The sequence below is a fragment of the Nelumbo lutea genome, chromosome 3 (genome assembly GCF_056320005.1).
Source record: "Nelumbo lutea isolate HS-2025 chromosome 3, American lotus-T2T, whole genome shotgun sequence".
NCBI classification, from domain to species: Eukaryota; Viridiplantae; Streptophyta; class Magnoliopsida; order Proteales; family Nelumbonaceae; genus Nelumbo; species Nelumbo lutea.
Window position 1 is genome coordinate 103,536,505 of NC_142686.1, and position 20,596 is coordinate 103,557,100.

The window sequence follows — 20,596 nt, forward strand, 5'->3', positions numbered from 1 at the left end:
CTGCATTTTTCCATCTTCAGTGGAAGCAGATTTTGGATCCTTTCTTGGGTATGAACACCTCCATTGGGAGATACTTTTTCTCCATATCAGGTATAATCCCTTCCTACTCATTTTGGTTCAGATCTGGTTCAGTTTATGGTTCAAGAATGATTTTGAAAATATGATTTTCTAAATAGAGAAAGCGATTCCCAGTTGAAGGGAGAGAATTTTTTTGAAATTCGCCCCTTATTCTGCAATCTTTGGGCGTCCATGTGATGAATATCATATCCCTTCAGAAAGTGCCTTTATGGACTGTTTCTTGAAACGCCCACAAAAAGCCCAACCAAACAACAATAACAGAAAACATTTAAAGTGGCATTTATCTGATAAACGCCCCCAAGAAATGCCCATGTTACCAAACATAAGCGTTATGTTGTGTTAGCGCTGATAGGGTTTGTTGCTCTATATTCATCTTATGCTATTTGAGCTAAGATGTTATGGTAGAACCCATACATCCACCACAGACCTCAATTGAACTTTCCCTTCAGGTTATTCCCCACAACTATCGGGTTGGTCATGGAACAGGCTGCAATAAGAATTCAAGGCACAACTCAATATAACTCACACTAACTCACAAGATAGCGCTGATCCAGGGAAAGAGATGTATCAGTTATAGTCCATTGCAAGTTTTTTGCAAGAATATCTTTCTGAACCTTCCATCCACTATCCACGTCATATATTCTAATGTGGCTTCCCTGTTTAGAAAAAGAAAAAATGTACAGATTTTATATTGGCCAATTGCCATTAAAGAAAAACTTAACACAGAAGAAACACGTTATCTAATTTTCGGCTTTTCCCAGAACTGATCACAACTTAGAGGCAGTCAAGACAATACCTGAAACCCAGCAACAAAAATGGAACCATCAGCAGAAAACTGGGAAACATAAGCTCGGCTATTCATCTTGTCCACTTTCCATGGACCTTTTGCAGGCAAATATCTGCTGAGCATATGACAACAATCAGCTGAAGAGAATCTTCCTCTCCTAGAATAGTTACCTTCTCGACCAGCTAACATCTTCACCACAGAGACAGGAAACTCCTTCCTACCAGGTGCCACATGACTCAAGAATTCATGGGGTCGTGATCTAAGCTTGGTGAGATGAGCAATTCCATGATCAAGATGAAATAATGGTTCTTTGTTTCCCCGACAAACAAAATGACTCTCACAAGCCATATTGGAGGTATTCCCACCATCACATAGCTCAGCCTCAGCATCTAGTTCAAGCCTGCTCATTGCATGACCCATTTCATTATTTATAGCCTCACTGGCTGTTAAAATTCGTTTTGATATACCCTTGGTGACAAGTTACAGTAGATAGGCCTTGGAAGCATTCAGCTTTCATATCACCCAATCTCCCCAACATCACATAACCCTGCAAACGACATGAATTAGATAAAAGGCATTCTTAGCAATCACATAGCTTAGCATTCAACAGTCCATGATTCCAGTGAAATTGCATAACAGGTAGATTCTAATCACTACAACTAAGCAGTTCTACTCATGTAATCGAGGATGGGCAAGCAGTACAATTAACCAAAACAAATTGAGCCAGTCCTGTGCTCGAAACTTGAAAACTCTCCTTATTACAATTTATTCAAATATTCTTTTGATGAAGCTGCAAAAACGATGACAACACAAATGCAGGTATCTATCGTAAACATCAGTGCATAAAGTAAGTTATATTTTAGTCCAACAACCCAAAACTCAGTGACGAGTGATCTTGAATAGTAAAGAACGACAAACCGTTTCTCCGTCAAACAAAAATAAACCAGAGAGAGAGAGAGAGTGTGTGAAGGAGACCGGAATATTAAAGCCAAACAGATCATTGAGTCTACGAAGCAAGGAAAATCACTGAGGATCGATAATTTCACCTCTACCAAAGACAAGAAATTTTGAGATTCTAGAGACGATCAATCTCGTTTTGTGAGGATCTGAAAATGGAGAAGTTTCACTTTTACTGATTTCCATTTTTACGTTTTGGATGGAAGAATCAGGAATGTTTTAATTTTCTGCAAAACCTCAGTCTCGTCGGGTGTACTGCTGTGAACGTGGGTTCGTTTGGAGTAGTCTAGAACAGAGGCGTGCGCTGGTTTTTGACTGTGGGTTTTGAGAGAACTGGGCCGGCCCATTTCTTCTTCTTACATGCAAAGAAGAAATAAAATGCAGGTTGTGAGTGCGACACGTAAAAGCCCACCTCATCTCTTTCTTTATGGAAATCAATATCTGCGACGGGTTAGTTATTTTTTTAATTTTTCAACCCTCTATACTCTACTACAGCCTCATTACTGTTGGTTATCTGAATGGGCTTACGAGTTCCGATTATCTCCCCTCTACGCTGGAGATCGGCTTCTATCAGGGCAAATGTGTGGTTAGACCATTCTAACAGCTTTTTGCAACTTTATATTGAGAATATCATCCCATGAAATAAAGTATACAACTATGGAGATATTCTCAATGCAAGGCAGTAAAAGCTGTCCGAATGGTTGATTGAAGCCGAACTCTCTATGTTGTTACGAGTTTCGAGTCATCTACGCTCTAACGGGGACTCGTGCCATTATGGGTTTTGTTAAAATAACTTGAGGCAAACGGAGTTAGACATGCAGTTTGAATGCCTTGTGAAGCTCAAGCCTGATGGATCAATTTGAACCCCCTCTCCCTAACATTTGGGATAAAACTTCGGTTAGGGCAAGGTTGGTAAGAGAAAATTTACCGGTATTTTCAATAATTATTAAAAATTTAGTAATATAAAACAAAAATAAAATGGCAATAATTATTGATAATTTACTAACCTTGGCCTGATTTTATCGATCCAAGGTTAAGCCCAAGTTTACCAACTCAGGCCCAACTCGACCTTAACCAACATCTTGGGCTGGACATGAGTTTGGGCATATTGGGCTCCATAGCCCAATTTCCAGGTAGAACATATTGATAATATGTAGATAAGTATATCATGAACTTGGCATGGGCTCAAATTGGGTTGGGTCAAGCTCAAATTACTTGAGGCTTCAACCAAAGCCCAATTTGAGTTTAGGTTAGCCTTAACTTTTTCGGTCTAAACCTAACTTAAAGTTTAAAAACTCAAGCCAAACTTGGGTTCAACTGGATTAGGCTTGAGCTAGGCCCACCCAACCCAAGGTACAACCCTAGCTCCTTTTGCCTCAAATTCTTTTAACAAAACTGTGCATGGAAGGGTCCTTGCTAGTAATTAATATCACTAATTTTAATTTATAGTTATTGATAGTAATATTAGTAATATAACTAAAAGTGGTAATATTTTATGGTATTTTTTAATTATTCATAAAAAATATACAATTATTTTGAAATTTTATAATTAATACTTAAAAAAACTATTAATAAATTTATAATTATAGTTAATAATTCTTAATTATGAACTATTAAATTTTATAATTGTTAATTTATAAAAAAAACATTACTATTATTCAAAGTAATAACATCTAATTTAATTATTCATGAAAGAATAATTAATTTTTAAATTTTAATACTAATAAAAAATTAAATATTGGTAATTAATTAATTTGTCTATAATATATCATTAATTAATTAAACATGAATTATTAATATATAATTAATATTAATTAATAAAATTAATAATATATTTTGGTATTAAATTTTGGTAATTTTTATTATATCATGGATTAAATAATATATTTTAAGTGAATTTTGGTAGTTTCCATTTATCATTGAAAATAATTAATTAGTTTTGCTAAGCTATGAGTAAATTGTTGACAACATTAGTAATTAATCCCAAAATTATTAATAAAATGAAAATTATTAATTATTGAAAGTAGTAATATTGTTTGGGAATTTTTAATTTACCACAAAAATAATTATTTTATTTTGGTTTGAGTTATAATTAAATAAAATGAAATTATTAATTATAATATACCATTCAAAGTAAATGGGTCATAACTGGGTTGGATTAAGGAAAACCAAACCATACCCTCTGATCCAATAAACCACACCACTTTAATTAAATAGATCATATATATAAAATGTATAAAATGGTTATGAGAAATATTTCAGGAATGAGGAGAGGTTTTAGGAAGTATGAGAGAGTTTTAAGAACAATAAATTAGAAGTGTGTAAGGTTGTAGAAGATAGTGATTTTAGTGAGGAGATGTCTCAATAGGAGAGGAACACTCTTAGGGGAGAGAGAGAGAGAGAGAGAGAGAGAGTCAAGGACAATACAGGGTTGGGGTAATGAAGGAAAGAGAGGCATGGTGATTTTTTTTTTGGCATTTGGTGCTATACACCATTAACAACTTCCCCCTAACCCCTTTTTCCCTAAAGTTTTGGTTGTGAAATTTGATTCTGCATCAATGTTCAAACAAACCAGCTAACACACCAACGAGCCAACCCTCGGTTGGTATAATCCTACAATCATTGGAAATCATAACCAAAGAATCACCATTGATGATAATAGCATTGCTAATGAAATTCACCACCAAATTATGGGCCTCCCAAGCAGTACCCAAGCTTCAAAGAAATTAATGGATGTAGAGCCCAAGTTGTAAGCTTTGTAATTTATAAGACTACAACCTCATCCAGGTAGTTTCTAACAATGGCCGAGCACATCCCATTTATTGAACAGGATGCATCAAGATTTATCTTAATTTGATTAAATTTTGGCGGGTGCCACACAATGTGCTTGTGGATGTTTTGTTCATAGCATGTGCATAGCATATCCACGCTCCTGTTGGTGACCGGGTGAATGGAATATTGGCGTATCCATTCATGATTGATCGTGTATCCAAATTCACACACTTGTCTTTGCATAGATTTAGATTCCATTTATCATCAAAGCCTTGGTGGCATCTGAATCTATTAATTGCAAGCATGTCCATATTAAGCCCATTCTCTAAACTTGGGTGACGTTGTCATTGGGATATGCTATTATATGAACTTCGAGTGTAAAGAACACTGGTGTATTCACTCCTATGATTGGATATATAGCTTGGTATAACACTGCCATATGGACAACAAATTTGGACTCACCCTAATGAAGGCAAAATTAGACCCCAAGTCTCCACTACAAGTAGGGGTGTCAATTGACCAGTTTTGGATTGGATCTCATTCAAACCAAAACCAATTTGGATGGACCAACAAGACATATTGAATTGGACTAGTCCAACTTAATGGTCCTGAGTATTTATTTAGATTGGACCTGGTCCATAATATTCGTAATGAATTTATATTGGATTGGGTTGGATTGAGCCAATATCTGGTCCATCGATAGAAGAATATAGATGTCAATGGACTAGGTTTGGGTTAAAATTAATCTAAAATAAAACAAATCTGAATAGATTGGACAGTCCAGACATTAAATTGGACAAGCCCAAAATGTTCATTGGATTGGATTGGACCCAAGGTTCAAAATATCATCACATATCGGCCCGTATTGACAGATACGTATCATATCAAAGTCATCCTGACACGCCCCTACAAGGGGTGTTTCGGGTCGGCGAGTGGTTTAGGGGGTAGACCGGCCCTACTGGACCAAATTTGGAAAAAAAATGAAAATATAAACAAAAAAATAGTACCGATACAGGCTGATAAGCCCTATCGGCGTATCACCCTATACCGATATTCTGAACCTTGATTGAACCTGGTCCATTTGTAATGAACTCACATTGGGCTATATCAAATTGGACCAAATCCAATCCAATTAACACCCTTAGCTACAACTGTAAGCTCCAAAAAGCTCTTGGCCAACACAATAGAATTGCCACCCATTTTTGCTTAAGAGGAAATGGGTCCTCTTTTCAAGTTAAATTGATTAGATTTTTAGACAAATAGGGACTCCACTCCTTCACCAGCCTAGAAACATAAATTCAAGAGTTCCTTGAGTAAGGGGAGGGAAGGGGTTAGGCACCTCTCTCCTTAGTTGCAAACACAACCCAGTTTGAAATCTTTATTGACTTCTAGGAAAAAAACTAGATTTACTTAATCAACAAACAAGACTAGAACACAAGGAAGGGCTGAAGGACTATAAAGTTCATGGAAAACAATTTACAAGAAATTACTTGCTAATCTGAGAATGATTTATTGATTTTTCTAAGTTAAAATTTTGTTCTCCTGAATATGTGAATCCTAATGTTACAGATTACATAATTCGGTTTCTCATCATCTTAACACATATCAACAAAGATATTGTCCCTAAAGCATGTCATGTTTCAAAAACAAATTTGCATACATTATTTCAACAACTAAATCTGTCATCTAACACATTGTTATTCACATATTGCTCCTTAAAATAAGATGAAAAGCGTAATTACAGCATGTGCATTTTCCCAAGTCAATCCATGTTTCACATACAAACAAACTACTATTCATTTAAGCTTAGAGATTAACCTCATGAACCTATGAATTCATAAGAGAAGTGAGGTTTCAGCATGATCACTACTCCTACAACAGTGTTTTGAACATGTTTCAACATGGAAGGTACATTTCAGTATTGATATAAACCTAAAGACCATTATTTCCATCATTCAATGACTTCAAACTCAATACAAACAATATAATTTAGCTTGCTACTTGATCCTACAAACAATCAAATTGTTGTCCTAACATTCCTAGCTTTCAAGAACCTTGAAACAAAATCTAAGCTTTGCTGAACTTTCATCACCTAAACATGCAATAGTTCTCTTAGTATGTCCACAACCCATGGTAATCAAATGACATAGAGAACAAAGGCACTTACCCCCCCCCCTTTCTTGTGCTCTTGAGTGTAGCATTGACAAACAAATTTTAACAGCTAAGATGGACTCTGAAATGCACGTTGAGGGTGATCGTCGTTGGTAGTTCGATTTCAAATGTTCTTGGATGGTAGGAGATGGATATTTTGGAATTTCTTAGACTTATCTATGAGTTAGGGACGAGATTGGGAGAGCTGGAGTGGTCTGGACGCCTTTCAAAGTCCTAGGATTCCCATTAACATAGGGTTTGGATATGTGTTTTGCTCAAGGTCGAGTTTCTCTGAACCGTGGGTATTCTCCCTTCATTTTTCCTCCATTCTCCCTTAATGCGTTATTTATATAGGGAAGAAGGAAAACCACGCATGCAACTTCTTTTCCACACATCCAAGACTTCATAAGGCTTTCTCCATGCGTGAAATCTTGAAGATTTTTCTTGTAAAAGATTCCTATCATCATTTTTTCGGCGGTTCCCCATGAAAGATTGAAGAGATTTTAGGGTTTCCGACCCTCTAATGAAGTGGTTTTCGTATCTGACCTTGAAGGGCTCGAATTAGGCATGCTAATGGAAAAAAACGTAAATTAGAGATAGCCATAATGGCCCTTATGTCACTTCCTAAGTCCAAGAAGGGTTATTTTGGGGTTTTGGGTTTATTTGGCCTATTAGGAGCATGTTGATTGGTCCAAATGTCTATAGGGGATTATGTAAAGTCATTACCTCCTTAAAACCCTAGATCAGGGCCAACTAAGGGCGAATTAATCCGGAGCACCGAAATAAAATCTTTTTAGTTTAACGGTCAAATAGAAGAGTTAGGTCATAAAAATTGGTGGGTTTTTTTTGGGTCTCTAAACATGATGGTGAGGTACAATTGTTAAAATAAATCTAGGATGATGGAGATCCATGGCATGATGTGCTTTAATCAATGAGATTTTTTGAAATAGAATATTTTGGTTTAACGGTCAGATTGAAGAGTTAGGCCGTAAAAATTGATGTACTTGGGTTTTTTGGGTCTCTGCACATGGTGGTGAGGTTCGGTTGGTCAAATAAATCCGGGATGATGGAGATCCATGGCATGATGTGCTTTAATCAATGAGATTTGTTGAAATAAAATCTTAGCTTGATGGTGAATCAAATGAGGGAATCTTGATGTGAAATTTGGTGAGTAGGCAATACTAATCATATCAGATTTGATGGAAAAGATGGATCTTTGATCAGATATTTGGATTGGAAGATTTAGTTCAGATTACGATGTCAACTTGGAATATTGCTAGTTTCGTAAGGAAATGATGGAATTTACAGTTGAAATTGAATGGGTGGGTCAATTTAGGGTTTTCGAATTACTAAGAGGGATTTGATTGTTTGTCGTGATTTTGGGATGAGGTGTGATAATTAACATATCACGATGATTTTAAAGTTTGGGAGCGAGAACAAAGATGTAAGGCAAAGGAGCTTATCAAAAATTGGGTGCTGACAACAACCACTTAGAAACCCTAGAAATGAGCAGCAAGTTGTAATGATCTTTCTTCTTGGTTGAATAAACCTATCTCTTGTCAAACAAGGGTTTTTTTTTTGTTTTGTTTTTTTAAATCTCTTATGGAGATTTGTTGTCGTGAAGGGAAATAAGAAAGAACAAAAGAAATATAGAAAGCACATTAAATCACAAGACTTATATCTTTTGGAGATGCCAAAGGCTTTTGAGGGAGTGCAAACAACTAGTTAAGAGGTTCCATCCTCCAATAAGATATAATCACAAGGAAACCTAGTATCGACTAAGAAAATTTAGATTTTAATTGTGAGTTGTCTTCAAAGTCAAACTTTCATATTAATCTTTCTTTGTTTCATGTTTTTAAAAACCAATCCGAAAATGGAACTGCTTTGATCACCGGTTCTAGTCTAGTCCAATTTTTAAAACCATCTATACTATATATACTACTTATAAAAGTGTGAATGGGTCTTATTTTCTAGAATAGAAAATTTATGAACAACATTTATGAATAGAAAATTTAAGACTATCTATGCTATTCTTAAAAATGCAAATGAAAGTGTAGATTTTTTGGTATGACTAAAATGCCCTGAATTTTTAATTTGGTCACTCTTTCATTGTAAGGATAAAAATATAATTTGAACAACCACTTTTCTCCTCATTCAAATCCTTCTCATTAAGTCTTATATTTAAAGTACTAACTCCCAGTAACATTCATTGAAACATATTCTTGACTATCCTTACTTTTTAATTTGGTCTCTCCAATTCCCTCTCGTAATATGATCCAGTATATGTTTCCTCATTCAATTCCCTCTCATTAAGTCTTGTATTTAGGGTATTAACTCCCATTTTTCATTGACTCTTATATTAAATTATCATATTAGAAAAAAAATAAGTGTGTCAAAGAACAATTGTTTTTATTGATGATAAAAATAAAATACAAATTTAAAATCAACCCAACATGGAATTGTTTTCCTATTTGGTAGCAAATCAACAATTCAACCTTTTAGATTAAACTGTATACCCTTGATGTCATAATTAAATAATAATAAAAATTAAAAAAAAAAGGATGAAAACAAACAAAAGTATAAAAAAAACAAAAAAAATGTAGAAAACATTTGGACAAATCTCTAATATCATGTATTTATCATGTTAAACAAAAATAAATGTGATAAATAAGAATAAAATTGTAAAAAATTTTGGAAACATATTATCTACTATCATCATCATCATCATCATCAAAAACTATCATGTGTGCATGGTTGCTAATACTTTGTATAGTGTTGAATTAAGAAAACACAAGATTTACATGATGTAGCAGTTATGTGCTTATGTTTATTCAGGATCCTTGCAAAATTCACCATTCTCAAATCAATTGTTTACAAGTTATAACCCTAGAAAACATGCTAAAATATATAAAAATAGGATTGGCTGAACGCAATAGTTGTTCAATGGGCTGTGAAACCAATGATAATGCCCCACATCATTCATTAAATACATGGAACCTAGAATCATTCAACCTCTCACTGTAGGCTCCAAGCATTTTAAGTGGGGAGTTATCATTGGTTCCATAGCCTACCACACGATCATTGCATTCAGCTACTTCGAATTAGAATATATAGAGATTACTAAAGTAGGATTTATAATTTCTTATGATTCCTAGCTAATTCATTTACAAGATAATTCTATGATGCCAAAAAGACATGATACCATAAAGGATTTGACCAATCAAAAGTCAAAACCCTCCTATGAATTTTGATGGAAGCCCACCTAATTGGTAACCACTTTTATGATGTTGGTTGATTGGTTGTAATTTTTCTGATATCATTGAAAGTCAAGCACAACCAAATAGACAAACCTCAAGATGTCTTTCATCACCATGTTTGGGGAGCATCAAAGAATACTATTATTGTAATATGATATACGTGACCACACTAGGGGCCCTTTTGGTTTTCGAGATAGGGGTCTGTAATCAGAATCAAAATGGCTTCCAATTCCAACTATTTGGTTGGACAAAATCGGAATCCCATTCCTGGTGTTGAGGGAATGGCCATTCCCTCCCTCTCCCTTGGGAATGAAATCTCATTCCCGCTGATTCCAATTCCCCATTTTGATTTCTGTCTGAACCAAATGCATATGGGAATAGACAATGGTGGAGCCAAAGTATATCAGTGGGGATTCTTCCCCTATCCTCCCAACCCCCAACCCCCTCCCCAAAACTTTTTTTTAAACCATTATCTATATGGTTACTAAGTTGAGGCAAGGTAAAAAATGTAATAAAGTGGGTTCTTGACCCTCCCAAAACTTGAACTAAAATACAAAGGATCACTCTCTAACACATTCCTTAAGTTCCTAAAATCAAAAAAAAAAAAATCTTTAAAAAAATCTATAATAGATCCAAACCTTCTCTGGCCATTTTCTCCAAACCCTACCTCCTCTACTCCTTATCTCATTTTTTTTTGTTTAAATTACCCCCCACAAAGAAAATTCCTAACTCCACCACTAGGTATAAACACTCAAATTCCAATTGCAATGGATTTTGATTCCAAAAGACCAAACAAACCATCTCAATTAGATTTTTAGATTAAGGTTGGTTCTATTCATCTTATATCCTTATGGTCTCTCCCTAATCTCTTTAACATAATAGGGGTTGACTGCAAAAATATAAATGGAGAGACTTGTATCAACCAGATGAGAGAGTGTACAATAAAAAAAAGCATGGCTTTGTTTCTCATTTTTATTTTATGTAGAGATGATTTCCATAGAGAGTTAGAAATAATGGGAAAGTTCATTAAATAATTATAGTTGCCAGTTGGCAAATAATTGTAGGTCTGACGTTCGAGCCATAGAGATATTGGCGCAACAGTGACCAGGTGACATGGCGTTACAAATCTCAAACACAACAGATTAGTGATAGAAATAAATTCATAAAATCATACGAACTACATTTTAATTTCCATGTTGGCAATTTGGCATTCATGTATTGAATGAGATAGTATTAGCTGAAGGATTTTGCAGTTTAGCACCCTGTGGAACCAAAAATAACACTTCACATGGGTTATAAAATGCATGGGGCCTACAATCGCCAATATATCCTATCACTGACATGGAGCACTATCATTGGTTCCACAGCCTGTTATACAGCTAAAGCCTTTAGCTAAGCGGAATTTGTATTTAATTGGAGTCACAGGGAAGTTTTGTTATAGTAGAGAATTCATCGGCCGAACTTGATGAAGGCTATAGACCCAATAAATCAATAATAACATCGACCCCATGATATTGGAGAGATTGAGTGATTGTTGACCATATACACTTTATGTTAGGTAGGATGTTATTATTTATTTGATCCACAACCCATAACACAACCATAGAGATCCACTCCAAATCTCATATCAACAAATTTCTCCCACATCCCTATCCACAAAACAAAACCACCCTATCTATTGGGTTTAGGACAAGTCTCAAACTGATTATTAATTGGGACAAAATCACATGCTCAAATCATCTTGGTTAATAGTCGGGTCTATTTGATCTGATTCCAAATCACCTACCCACCAGAGATCCACGCCTACTCACAACACACCATCCCCATGAATTGGGAAATCTTCCCCTACAAAATACCATGTAGGAGGATGAAATGTTCTTCATGTGTGGTTGTGATGTTATGTGGGTAGACGTGGGCAGAGTTTGTATGAGCAGGAGATCCAGACTCATTTTATTTGACTTGATAGAGTCGATTATACTTAAAACTATATTTATTTATTTAAATAGTAACTTAAACTTTGACAATATAACCTTAATAAAAATGACAATAAAATATTAAAATTATTTATATACTAATAAATGAAAATTTTTTAATTAATATATCTTATATATTATCTATTAGATGTATCACCGGTCTCAAACATAAAATATGATAAAATTATAAGAAAATTAGGAAAATCCTATATATTTAATAAAATAATCATCACAGGATAGACAATAATTGAAACCAATCCAATTATTAATTGGGACAAAATTATGAAACTAGAATAAACATGTTCAATTCGTTTCAATTCAGACAATTGGGTAGACCGATTGACAGTCCTAGATCCTAACAACATCTCCCTATGATGAATGACAAGGGAGATATTCCCAATAGGAGCCTGTGGTGTCTTGTGGGTAGGGATGTGAGAAGAGTTCCTAGTGCAATCATATGTGAATTTGCCATTCTGGCTGATTTTGGAAGGAGTACAAATGCAAATATGTAGAGTGCGAAACCTTATATTTTATATTATTTTGTATGTATTTATGCTATACATATTTGCATTTGTATTGCTTTCAAATGGAGCTTCTACTGCAATTTCAATGGAATTGGTTAACAGGCCTGAAGAGTTTACTAATCCGGTTCAATTTGTTTTATGTCCCCTCAAGAATGGTTAAATCCTATTTCAGACTCTGATATATTTGACATTAATTAGTTGATGAAATGGTCTGTTTGGCCATAAAAGAACAAAAACAAAAATGCCAGTCGCTGAGTGGGTGAGTGAGTGACACCCTAAAATGGTAAAAAAAAAATTTTACTTGCTACGTCTGTGTGGTAAGTGGTGACAGTTGACCGGTGAAGTGAAGCCCCACTCTGATCAGTCCAGATATGCTCCACATAGAGCGCTCCTCACATTGGCCTCACATCTTGCAGTTGTACATTGAGAACATTTCTGGTATTTGTATATTATTATTATTCATGGGAGATGTTCCTAATACATGGTGGGATGTGGCTATGAGGTCATTGTGAGGAGCGGATTCCAATTTCACACCAAGAGGCTGATTCATTTCCAGGTCCCACCCATTCATTACCACCCTAGTCTCGACAAGATGATTGATTTTGTACTATACTAACTCATCAGCAAAATTGCATTGTTTTTGCTGACATGGCAATTGTTTTATTTAACAAAACCAAGAGTTTGCATCTGCACCCCACCGATGCCCTACATGCACATCTCATCATGCATTGAGAATATTTCTCATAATTGTCATCTGTGGGGTGCAGATACGAATTCTAAAACCAACCATGTTTTCCAACACCCCCTAAATGGTGGACTAGTTGTCGCCTGGCTGGTGCACCTCATGACTACTACCCCACAGTCAAAAGATTGTTATGCCACCCCCCCCCCCCCTTGTAACCCCCCAAGAAGAGAACCCTAAAGTTGTTTTTGGTATTGGAATCGTTTCTACAATGCATTTTTGCCACATCAGCATCATGTAGGCATTTTACTCTTTTCCTTACTTTTTGTTATTTAATTAAGTGTTTTTAAATCATTTTAAGTAAAATCGAATGCCTTGGATTATGTGAAATCAACTTTTCTGCAAAGTCATGTCCATTGTAAAAAAAACAACGATAATACCAAACAACACCTAAGATGAGTTCTAAATTCTTGAAAGCAAAAGAAAACAAAAAATCTTTGAAAAAGCTATGATGTCAATCTTGTTCTTATGCTTTTGCAAAGCTCTAAATGTACAGTGAAACTATTCCATGGTCTGAGCTTCTAAAAAATGTGTATTTTATAATTTTACCACTCAGATTATAAATGTATATAATGTATGCATTAAAGTAGGTACGTTAGTTCGGGTAGAACTGTAGAGGTAGAAAGTGCCCCTTCCTGTCCCAACACTTGCCACTGTCTGCCTTCATTGATGGAGCACTGCTCTATGCGCCAGGTATTGCTGTTTCATGTCAGATGAAAAATCTTGCCACGTGTCACTCGTCAATTAATAAGGATGGGGCCATAATATCTTGTTATGAAGAATTTTGGTCAAAAGTATCAGGCTCTGGAAATAAATGAAAGTGAGGTCCTACTGTGCATGGATGGATGTTATCAAATTAACTAGTCCTTGTCACATATGTATGTATTTCCAGGCTCACGGCTATGCATGTGTTGTGTGCATATCAGTAAGGAATTCGGCTCCCCAGAGCGCGTCCCACAACCTCCCCACATGTACATCTGTGCATGTCCCTTTGATAAGTATGAATCTATGAAAGATATTCTTCATGTACATTCTCATACTTGACAAGTATGGAACATTTTCCCATTTGTAAATCCAATCGTGCATTGGGAATATATCTATGTGATAAGTATGAGTCTGCATCTACTCTTTACATTAACCTCACACTATGTTTGGGTCGTACATTAGGAATATTTTTCATACTTATATTTATTGTTTATAAAGAGATATTTTCAATAAAGAGTGAGATATGGTTGTGAGATCAGTGTAAGGCACGCTTTATGATGAAGATATTCCTTGTACGATGGAGATGCCTTAGGGAAGCATTTTATCAGGAATTCATCTGATTTCATTAGGAGTGGCAACGAGCCAAGCTTTTCACGAGCTATTCGAGCTTGGTTCGTAAAAAGCTCGGCTCAGTTTCAACTAAGCTCAAGCTCGAACCCAATTCATTAGCTTGATTATTAAATGAGCCAAGCTCAAGTTTACTAGAGCTTATAAATTTTTTAAATATCAAATAAAAATATTTTTATATATATATTTTTTAAATTTTATAAAATATTTTTTCTCAAAATGGAACTCGAGCTTATGAATTTTTTATTTGAGCCGAACTCGAACCTCATACTATTCAACTCGGCTCGACTACAATCCATCCCTAAATTTCATCAATAATCAGATCAAACATTCATTCATCACCCACGCACCAGATGACAAGACATCCACTCCCACGGTTGTCATGAGAATGTGGGTACCACGCCAGAGCTAGAGATCATACCAATAAAAAAAAATAGAAAGAGAAAAAAAAAAAAGGCTAGAAAGCCTCTCTTTAAATGAAAATGACTTTGGGTCGTATAGGAGAATATATTCAAAACCTAACCAGCTACTTTAAGAAACGACAAATCAGGCAAGACACAATAACAAATCCAAAATATAAAATCAACCCAAAAACATAGAAAAAGAAAAGATAAACCAATCTGAAATCCATTGGTTGATTAATTAATCAATGAGAGAAAAGAAAAAACAAAAGAAAGAGGCAACGTGATTTTTGTGATAGAGCTAAAAAGTGACAATACAATATTAATGGGGCCTAAAAGTCAAAGAACCAAGGTTCCACTCCCATGTCTTACTCCCCCAGCTTAGCTGTTCTTTAGCATTTAATTCTCCCTAATTCACCACTTACATAAGCCTAACAGTGCCCCTAACACCATCAAAAAATAATAATAATAGTATATGTGGTTTCTCTGGTATCATGTGGTCCCTCATAATTCATACATACATCCAACTCCAACCACTATTAGATTAGTTATGGTGTAGCCCTTTAAATATATATATATTGCCATCATCATAAGCTTTCAAATAATTCATTGATGACACGCAATTACAGTATGTTGGTCATTTATTGTGATATAGGCGTTTATTGCAAAATGCTATTTGATATATTTTCTTGTTTGTGTGAGAGATAATTTATCATGTGTTTGGAACTATGGGTGTTTATTAAATAAATGTTGCTACATAGGTATTACTTCAATATTTCCCCATTATGTGGATTTATATGCATAGAGACTTGCAAAAGCAGGCCTTAATTTATGTGTGTGCCTACCATTGGGGGAAGCTTCATTTTAGTACTTCCCCCAACGTGTAGGCGTTTAGTTCTTGTTTTGCTGATGTGGTGCCTAAGTGTTAATTAACGGATTCATTATGTTTTTCTCAGTTTTACAAACAAATCAAGTACAAACGTTTAGTGAATAAATGCCCATGGTTTCAAAGACATACTTAATGTTTCCTCCCAACATCCAGTTGTTTATTTACCATTTATGTTATGTGATACCTAGATGTCAAACAAAATGTTCTTTAAATAAATGGCCACTGTACTAAACAACCCCAAAAATTGATGTTTCCCATCTACATGCATTTTTTTAATTGAAATGACAATCATATATGATATCACAACACATATTTCTCACAAATTTGTATTGATCAAACCCAAAACACAACAATGCAACATCACTGTGCCAAACACCCCCTAGATTAACATATTGATTAACAAATTACAGTCTCTAATTCCAACATGCATCCAATATCAATATATCATTCACCCCTAAATAGTGATACTCTTTGGTGGACCGCATGCGTGGTAGATGGGCGTCTGGGGAACATCGTGTTCCATAGTTGGGCATTCAGCCAGCTGTACCAGGCAGTCTTAAGCCAAGTTTGGGTGTGATTAGATTAATAATAAGTGCTTATTTAGATAAATATTTATTTTGGGTTAAGACCATACTAATAAGCATTTATTTGCATTTGGAAAATAAGCTTTATTCTTGAGAATAAGCACTTATTCAAAAAGCCCAAAATTTCAACTTATTTTAAGTGCTCATTTCATTACTGGCCTGTCTTGGGTCATCATTTCATTTTAAAAATGGCTATACTATTCCTATTTAAAATAAATGATTTTTCACCAAATGTTCATAAATACTTATTAGAACAAGCACTTATAGTTTAAAAAGCACTCCAAACTGTGCCTTATATTCCTTTTTCTTTTGTTTTCTTAATCTTTGATTAAAGAGTCTTATTCTGCTTTTCAAGTATATGCATGAATCGCGTGATAAAAATAGATAATATACCCAACTGGCTTAATCAAGACGATGTTAACAATTATCTTATGTTGTGGATATGATAATATTTGATTTGATATGCATATAGATAGGATGGTGCATAGGCAAAAAAATGAGTGCTTAGAAAATCTTCAACCACCTTTTACTTTTCTAGCTTTCTTCACAGTTGTCCCTCACCATCACAACATTTTTTTTGGTTAATGTGGTATAATGAATTCCAGATTTCCAACAATATGATCAATGATCGATAATAACACTTTCGTGACTCATGTGCACCATGTCATTAATTGTGGATTCGAATCTACTCTCTCTCTCTCTCTCTCTCTCTCTCTCTCTCCACAGACTATTACACCCGAAGAGGCGATGATGAATTGATGACACAAACCAAACTCCAAAACCCCCCACCCCCACTCACTGCAAATGGGCAAAGGCACCATTTTGGATGGCATGAAAGAAAACCCGAATGAAACAAACAACTTAGGCTGCATTTAGCATTCTTTATTTTAAGAATTTGTCTCCTTTATTAGTTAAAATGCCCCCCATAAATAATAAATCCATAAAATAAGAAATGTCAAATGCTGTTATAGTAGAACAGGAACTTTTGGACTAAGGTTCAAATCAAGATCTTCACTAGACTAGTGCCCCGAATGGATCTACACAAAACTTCAATAATGTAACCATGAAAAGGATTTAAGCTGCAGTCAATTCTCTAGTTTTTTTCTGCTCATTGCCATTTGCCAAAACCAGAAACAGAATGGAAACAAGTAAAAGGTACAGAGCCTATTGCATTGCAAAGCCAAACCTAGACAAAGAAGAAAGTAAGCAAAATAACATATAATTCTACAGCACAACTATAACATACATGTTTCACAGTACAGTGGATGTTTCTTTCTCCATCCATTTCTCTCTCTCTCTCTCTTTCTTTTTTCCTTTTTTTTTTTCTCATATCCCCTAAAATTAGCCAGACATCGACAGCAGTCGAGCTCCCACCAAACATTACCCCCACACTCCAGTCATCACCTTCTTCGTGATCCAGAAGTTAGAAGGGGTAACTTTTAATTTGGTGGATCTTCCAAACCAAGCTCCCGCCGTTAGTAGTAAACTAGTAGTCTACTAAAAGCTTCACATAACACAAGTTCAGTGGCAAGAGTTATGATCCGACTGAACCACTGAGCTTTACAGGCCTCATTGCATCACTAAGTGGAATTACTTTACTTACTACACAAACACCCCGAACCCGAGAGAAGGAAAAAGAAAAGGAAGAAGAAGAAGAAGAAGAAGAAAAAACCCCGAGTGAAATGTTAAGCTTCTATTCTGTCATCTATGGCTTTGGCCGCCTGTCTGTCTATTGGTAAAGAAGTGTATTAACAGTTAGAATTCACGAAGCGTTTAATCTCCTCCATGACTGTATAGAAGTGGTTGTTGTTGGGCAGCAAGTAGAAGCCAATGGTGGCCTGCTCCAGATAGATGAGATTCACATCTTGGCCGGCCTTCTTCAGCCCTTCAACGTAGGCCAATTGCCAATCCTGGACAAGGTCCAGACCGGCCACCACCACCAGACTCTTCGAGAACTCCACCCCTTTGAGGCTCTTGCCGTTGGGACCGAATGGATTACATGCTGGGTGGTCTCTGTCCGCCCCTGCAGGAAGAAAAGCTCTCCAATACCAGTCTCGATCTTGAATTGTCACGAAGTATTTCCCATCCAATCTCTTCTCCGACTCCGTTCTCTCTTGCCCGCCGAACATCGGATTGAGTAGTATGTTCCCCATTACTTGGATGCCCGATTCCCCTGCTTTCAGTGCGACGTGGTGAGCAATGTTGCCCCCTGAACTGTCTCCGGCCAAGTAAATGTGAACTTTGGACTCCTTCCCGCTCTGAAGCCAAGGCCTGGAGTTAACCCATTTGAGAGCTGCCCACCCATCCTCATAAGCACATGGATACCGGTTCTCCGGCGAGCGACGATAGTTGACGGACACCACAACGGCGTTGCAGATGCCCACAAGCCGGCGGCAGAGTGTGTCGTAGATGGCACTGTTGGCGGACGAGTGTGCGAAGCTACCTCCGTGGAAGAAAATTATGACGGGGACGACCTCTGTACTCAGGGGCCGTTCAAGCTCCATGACACCCGCCTGAGTTTGAGCTTCATCGGCCGGGGCTGGCCGGTATATCCGGCTGAGGAGGCTAGTTGCGCGGTCCACTATGACATCGAAAGAGAACACTCCATCGACGGGGGTTGTGTTCGCAGTGACTTTCCGGTCGAGGAACTCCGCCAGGTGGCGGTTGAACGTACCGTCCGGTCGGCGGAGGAGATTGTAGGCCACCTTGAAATTGGAGATGAGAATCCATGTGTTCAGTGGAACCACCATCTGTACAGTGACAGGATGAGAGATATTAGGAATTACTCGAGAATAAGAACATCAACATCCCAATTAAATGAATTTACACTATTTATATGCTTCCATTCTAATCAGAAACCAAAAAAAACGTTTGCAAAATGTAAAAGAATCACACTCCTAACTACCCACGACGGAGCAGAAAAGGCAGTAAATGCCCCGCCGAAAGAAACCCTAGAAATTCTACAGACAAGCAAGGAAACCTAAGAAGAAACCTGATATTTCGATTTCAGAAGAGGCCCCTACAGAGCAAAATTTGCCAAAGCGGCGAAATATTCATCCCGAACCCATCAAATCAAATCGAAACCCTAACTAAAATTGCTCCAAAACCCACACCAATTAAAATTCAACCGCCAGCAGGCTCGACAAAAGTCGATAAAGAAAACCCAAACAGAACCCAAAAACCAATCCATCTCGTCACCCTCCCTCGGAACAAAAGACTTAAAACAGAAAGCAAACAAATTAAAGTGAAGGAAAACGAATTACCTTGGCCTCATTGACGGTGATTTCGTTACCTCCAGCCATCACAAAAACTCAAAGAATCAAATACAAACAACCCTAGAAAACAGAAGAGAACCTCTCAAAGATTCGACCTTTACTACCCATCGCGCTCCAGAGCAAACAAAACCCCAACCCAGATCTCGCTTAAGCACGAAGGAAATGGAGAAATAACAGCACTAAAAAACGGTCGAGAGTCTCGAGACAAAAGCAGGTCGGAGATATAACAGAGAGAGAGAGAGAGAGGGAGGGAGAGAGAGATGCTAAGGATAAGAGGAGCGCACGAGAGTGAAGGCGTGGAGTCAAACGCAAAGGAACGACGGGGGTGGACGGAGACGAAGGAGACGACAAAGCGGGCGGCCGAAATAAACTGTTTTATGGACCCCGCCATCTATAATTAGTTAATTAAAATAATATTCCTCTCGTTCTTTTTTATTTTTAAATAAAATAATCCCAGCAAGAAATTGAGGGAAAAAATTAAAAAAAAAAAAGTTAAAATTTTAAAGGGAAGGAGACAAAAGTTTTCCAGCGTGTGGCCGACGCCAAGACACGTGACGACAAATGTGCTCGTCTCGACTCTCGACTCCTTTCCACAAACACTCCCTTGCGAAGTTACCAATTTGACACCCTGTGTTGCTTAATTACGCGACGTACCACCGCGACGGAAAACGCCGTTTTGTCTCGTAACAGGGAGCGCGTGACGGCATGCTTTGGAAGGATCCGTAACGCGGGCGACTCACTCATCGCTGACTCTTCGGTCTTCGCTTTGGATTTTGTCGTTCTCTTTTTGATTGTTTATTATCGAAAGGACCCCCCCTACGTACGGTTGATCGTCCTCCTCCCCTACTAATACGTGTCGCCCACCACTGAGGCC

General features: G+C 36.7%; 2 protein-coding genes across 7 annotated transcripts in view; both read right to left on the reverse strand.

Moving 5' to 3' along the window:
* The window catches only part of LOC148867300 (LEC14B homolog), a 54,332-nt gene extending 52,179 nt beyond the window's left edge, over positions 1-2,153 (reverse strand). For 2 of the 6 annotated variants that reach the window (XM_088978873.1, XM_088978869.1), the window contains exons 1-3: positions 1,841-1,961; positions 875-1,412; positions 615-734 (exon numbers count right to left, since the gene is read on the reverse strand). In XM_088978873.1, the coding sequence (XP_088834999.1) occupies positions 615-734; positions 875-1,285 (531 nt within the window). In that variant the 5' untranslated portion in view covers positions 1,286-1,412; positions 1,841-1,961. Of the gene's footprint in view, positions 1-614; positions 735-874; positions 1,413-1,840 lie in introns of all 6 variants that reach the window. The other 4 variants (XM_088978868.1, XM_088978872.1, XM_088978870.1 and 1 more) reach the window with 4 other exon arrangements.
* Positions 2,154-17,588: 15,435 nt separating this feature from the next.
* LOC148867301 (gibberellin receptor GID1C-like) lies at positions 17,589-20,110 on the reverse strand. Its single transcript, XM_088979185.1, has 2 exons — positions 19,711-20,110; positions 17,589-19,197 (listed from the first exon to the last, which is right to left on the reverse strand). The coding sequence occupies exons 1-2, from the start codon at positions 19,747-19,749 to the stop codon at positions 18,196-18,198; spliced, it is 1,041 nt and encodes a 346-aa protein (XP_088835311.1). The 5' UTR covers positions 19,750-20,110; the 3' UTR covers positions 17,589-18,195.
* Positions 20,111-20,596: the final 486 nt, after the last annotated feature.

Bases quoted from the DNA above. Each gene is read 5' to 3' on its own strand.
- LOC148867301 (XM_088979185.1), bottom strand. From the start codon at position 19,749: ATGGCTGGAGGTAACGAAATCACCGTCAATGAGGCCAAG. The intron at 19,198-19,710 runs GTAATTCGTTTT...GTCACTGTACAG, and splicing joins TCACCGTCAATGAGGCCAAG to ATGGTGGTTCCACTGAACAC.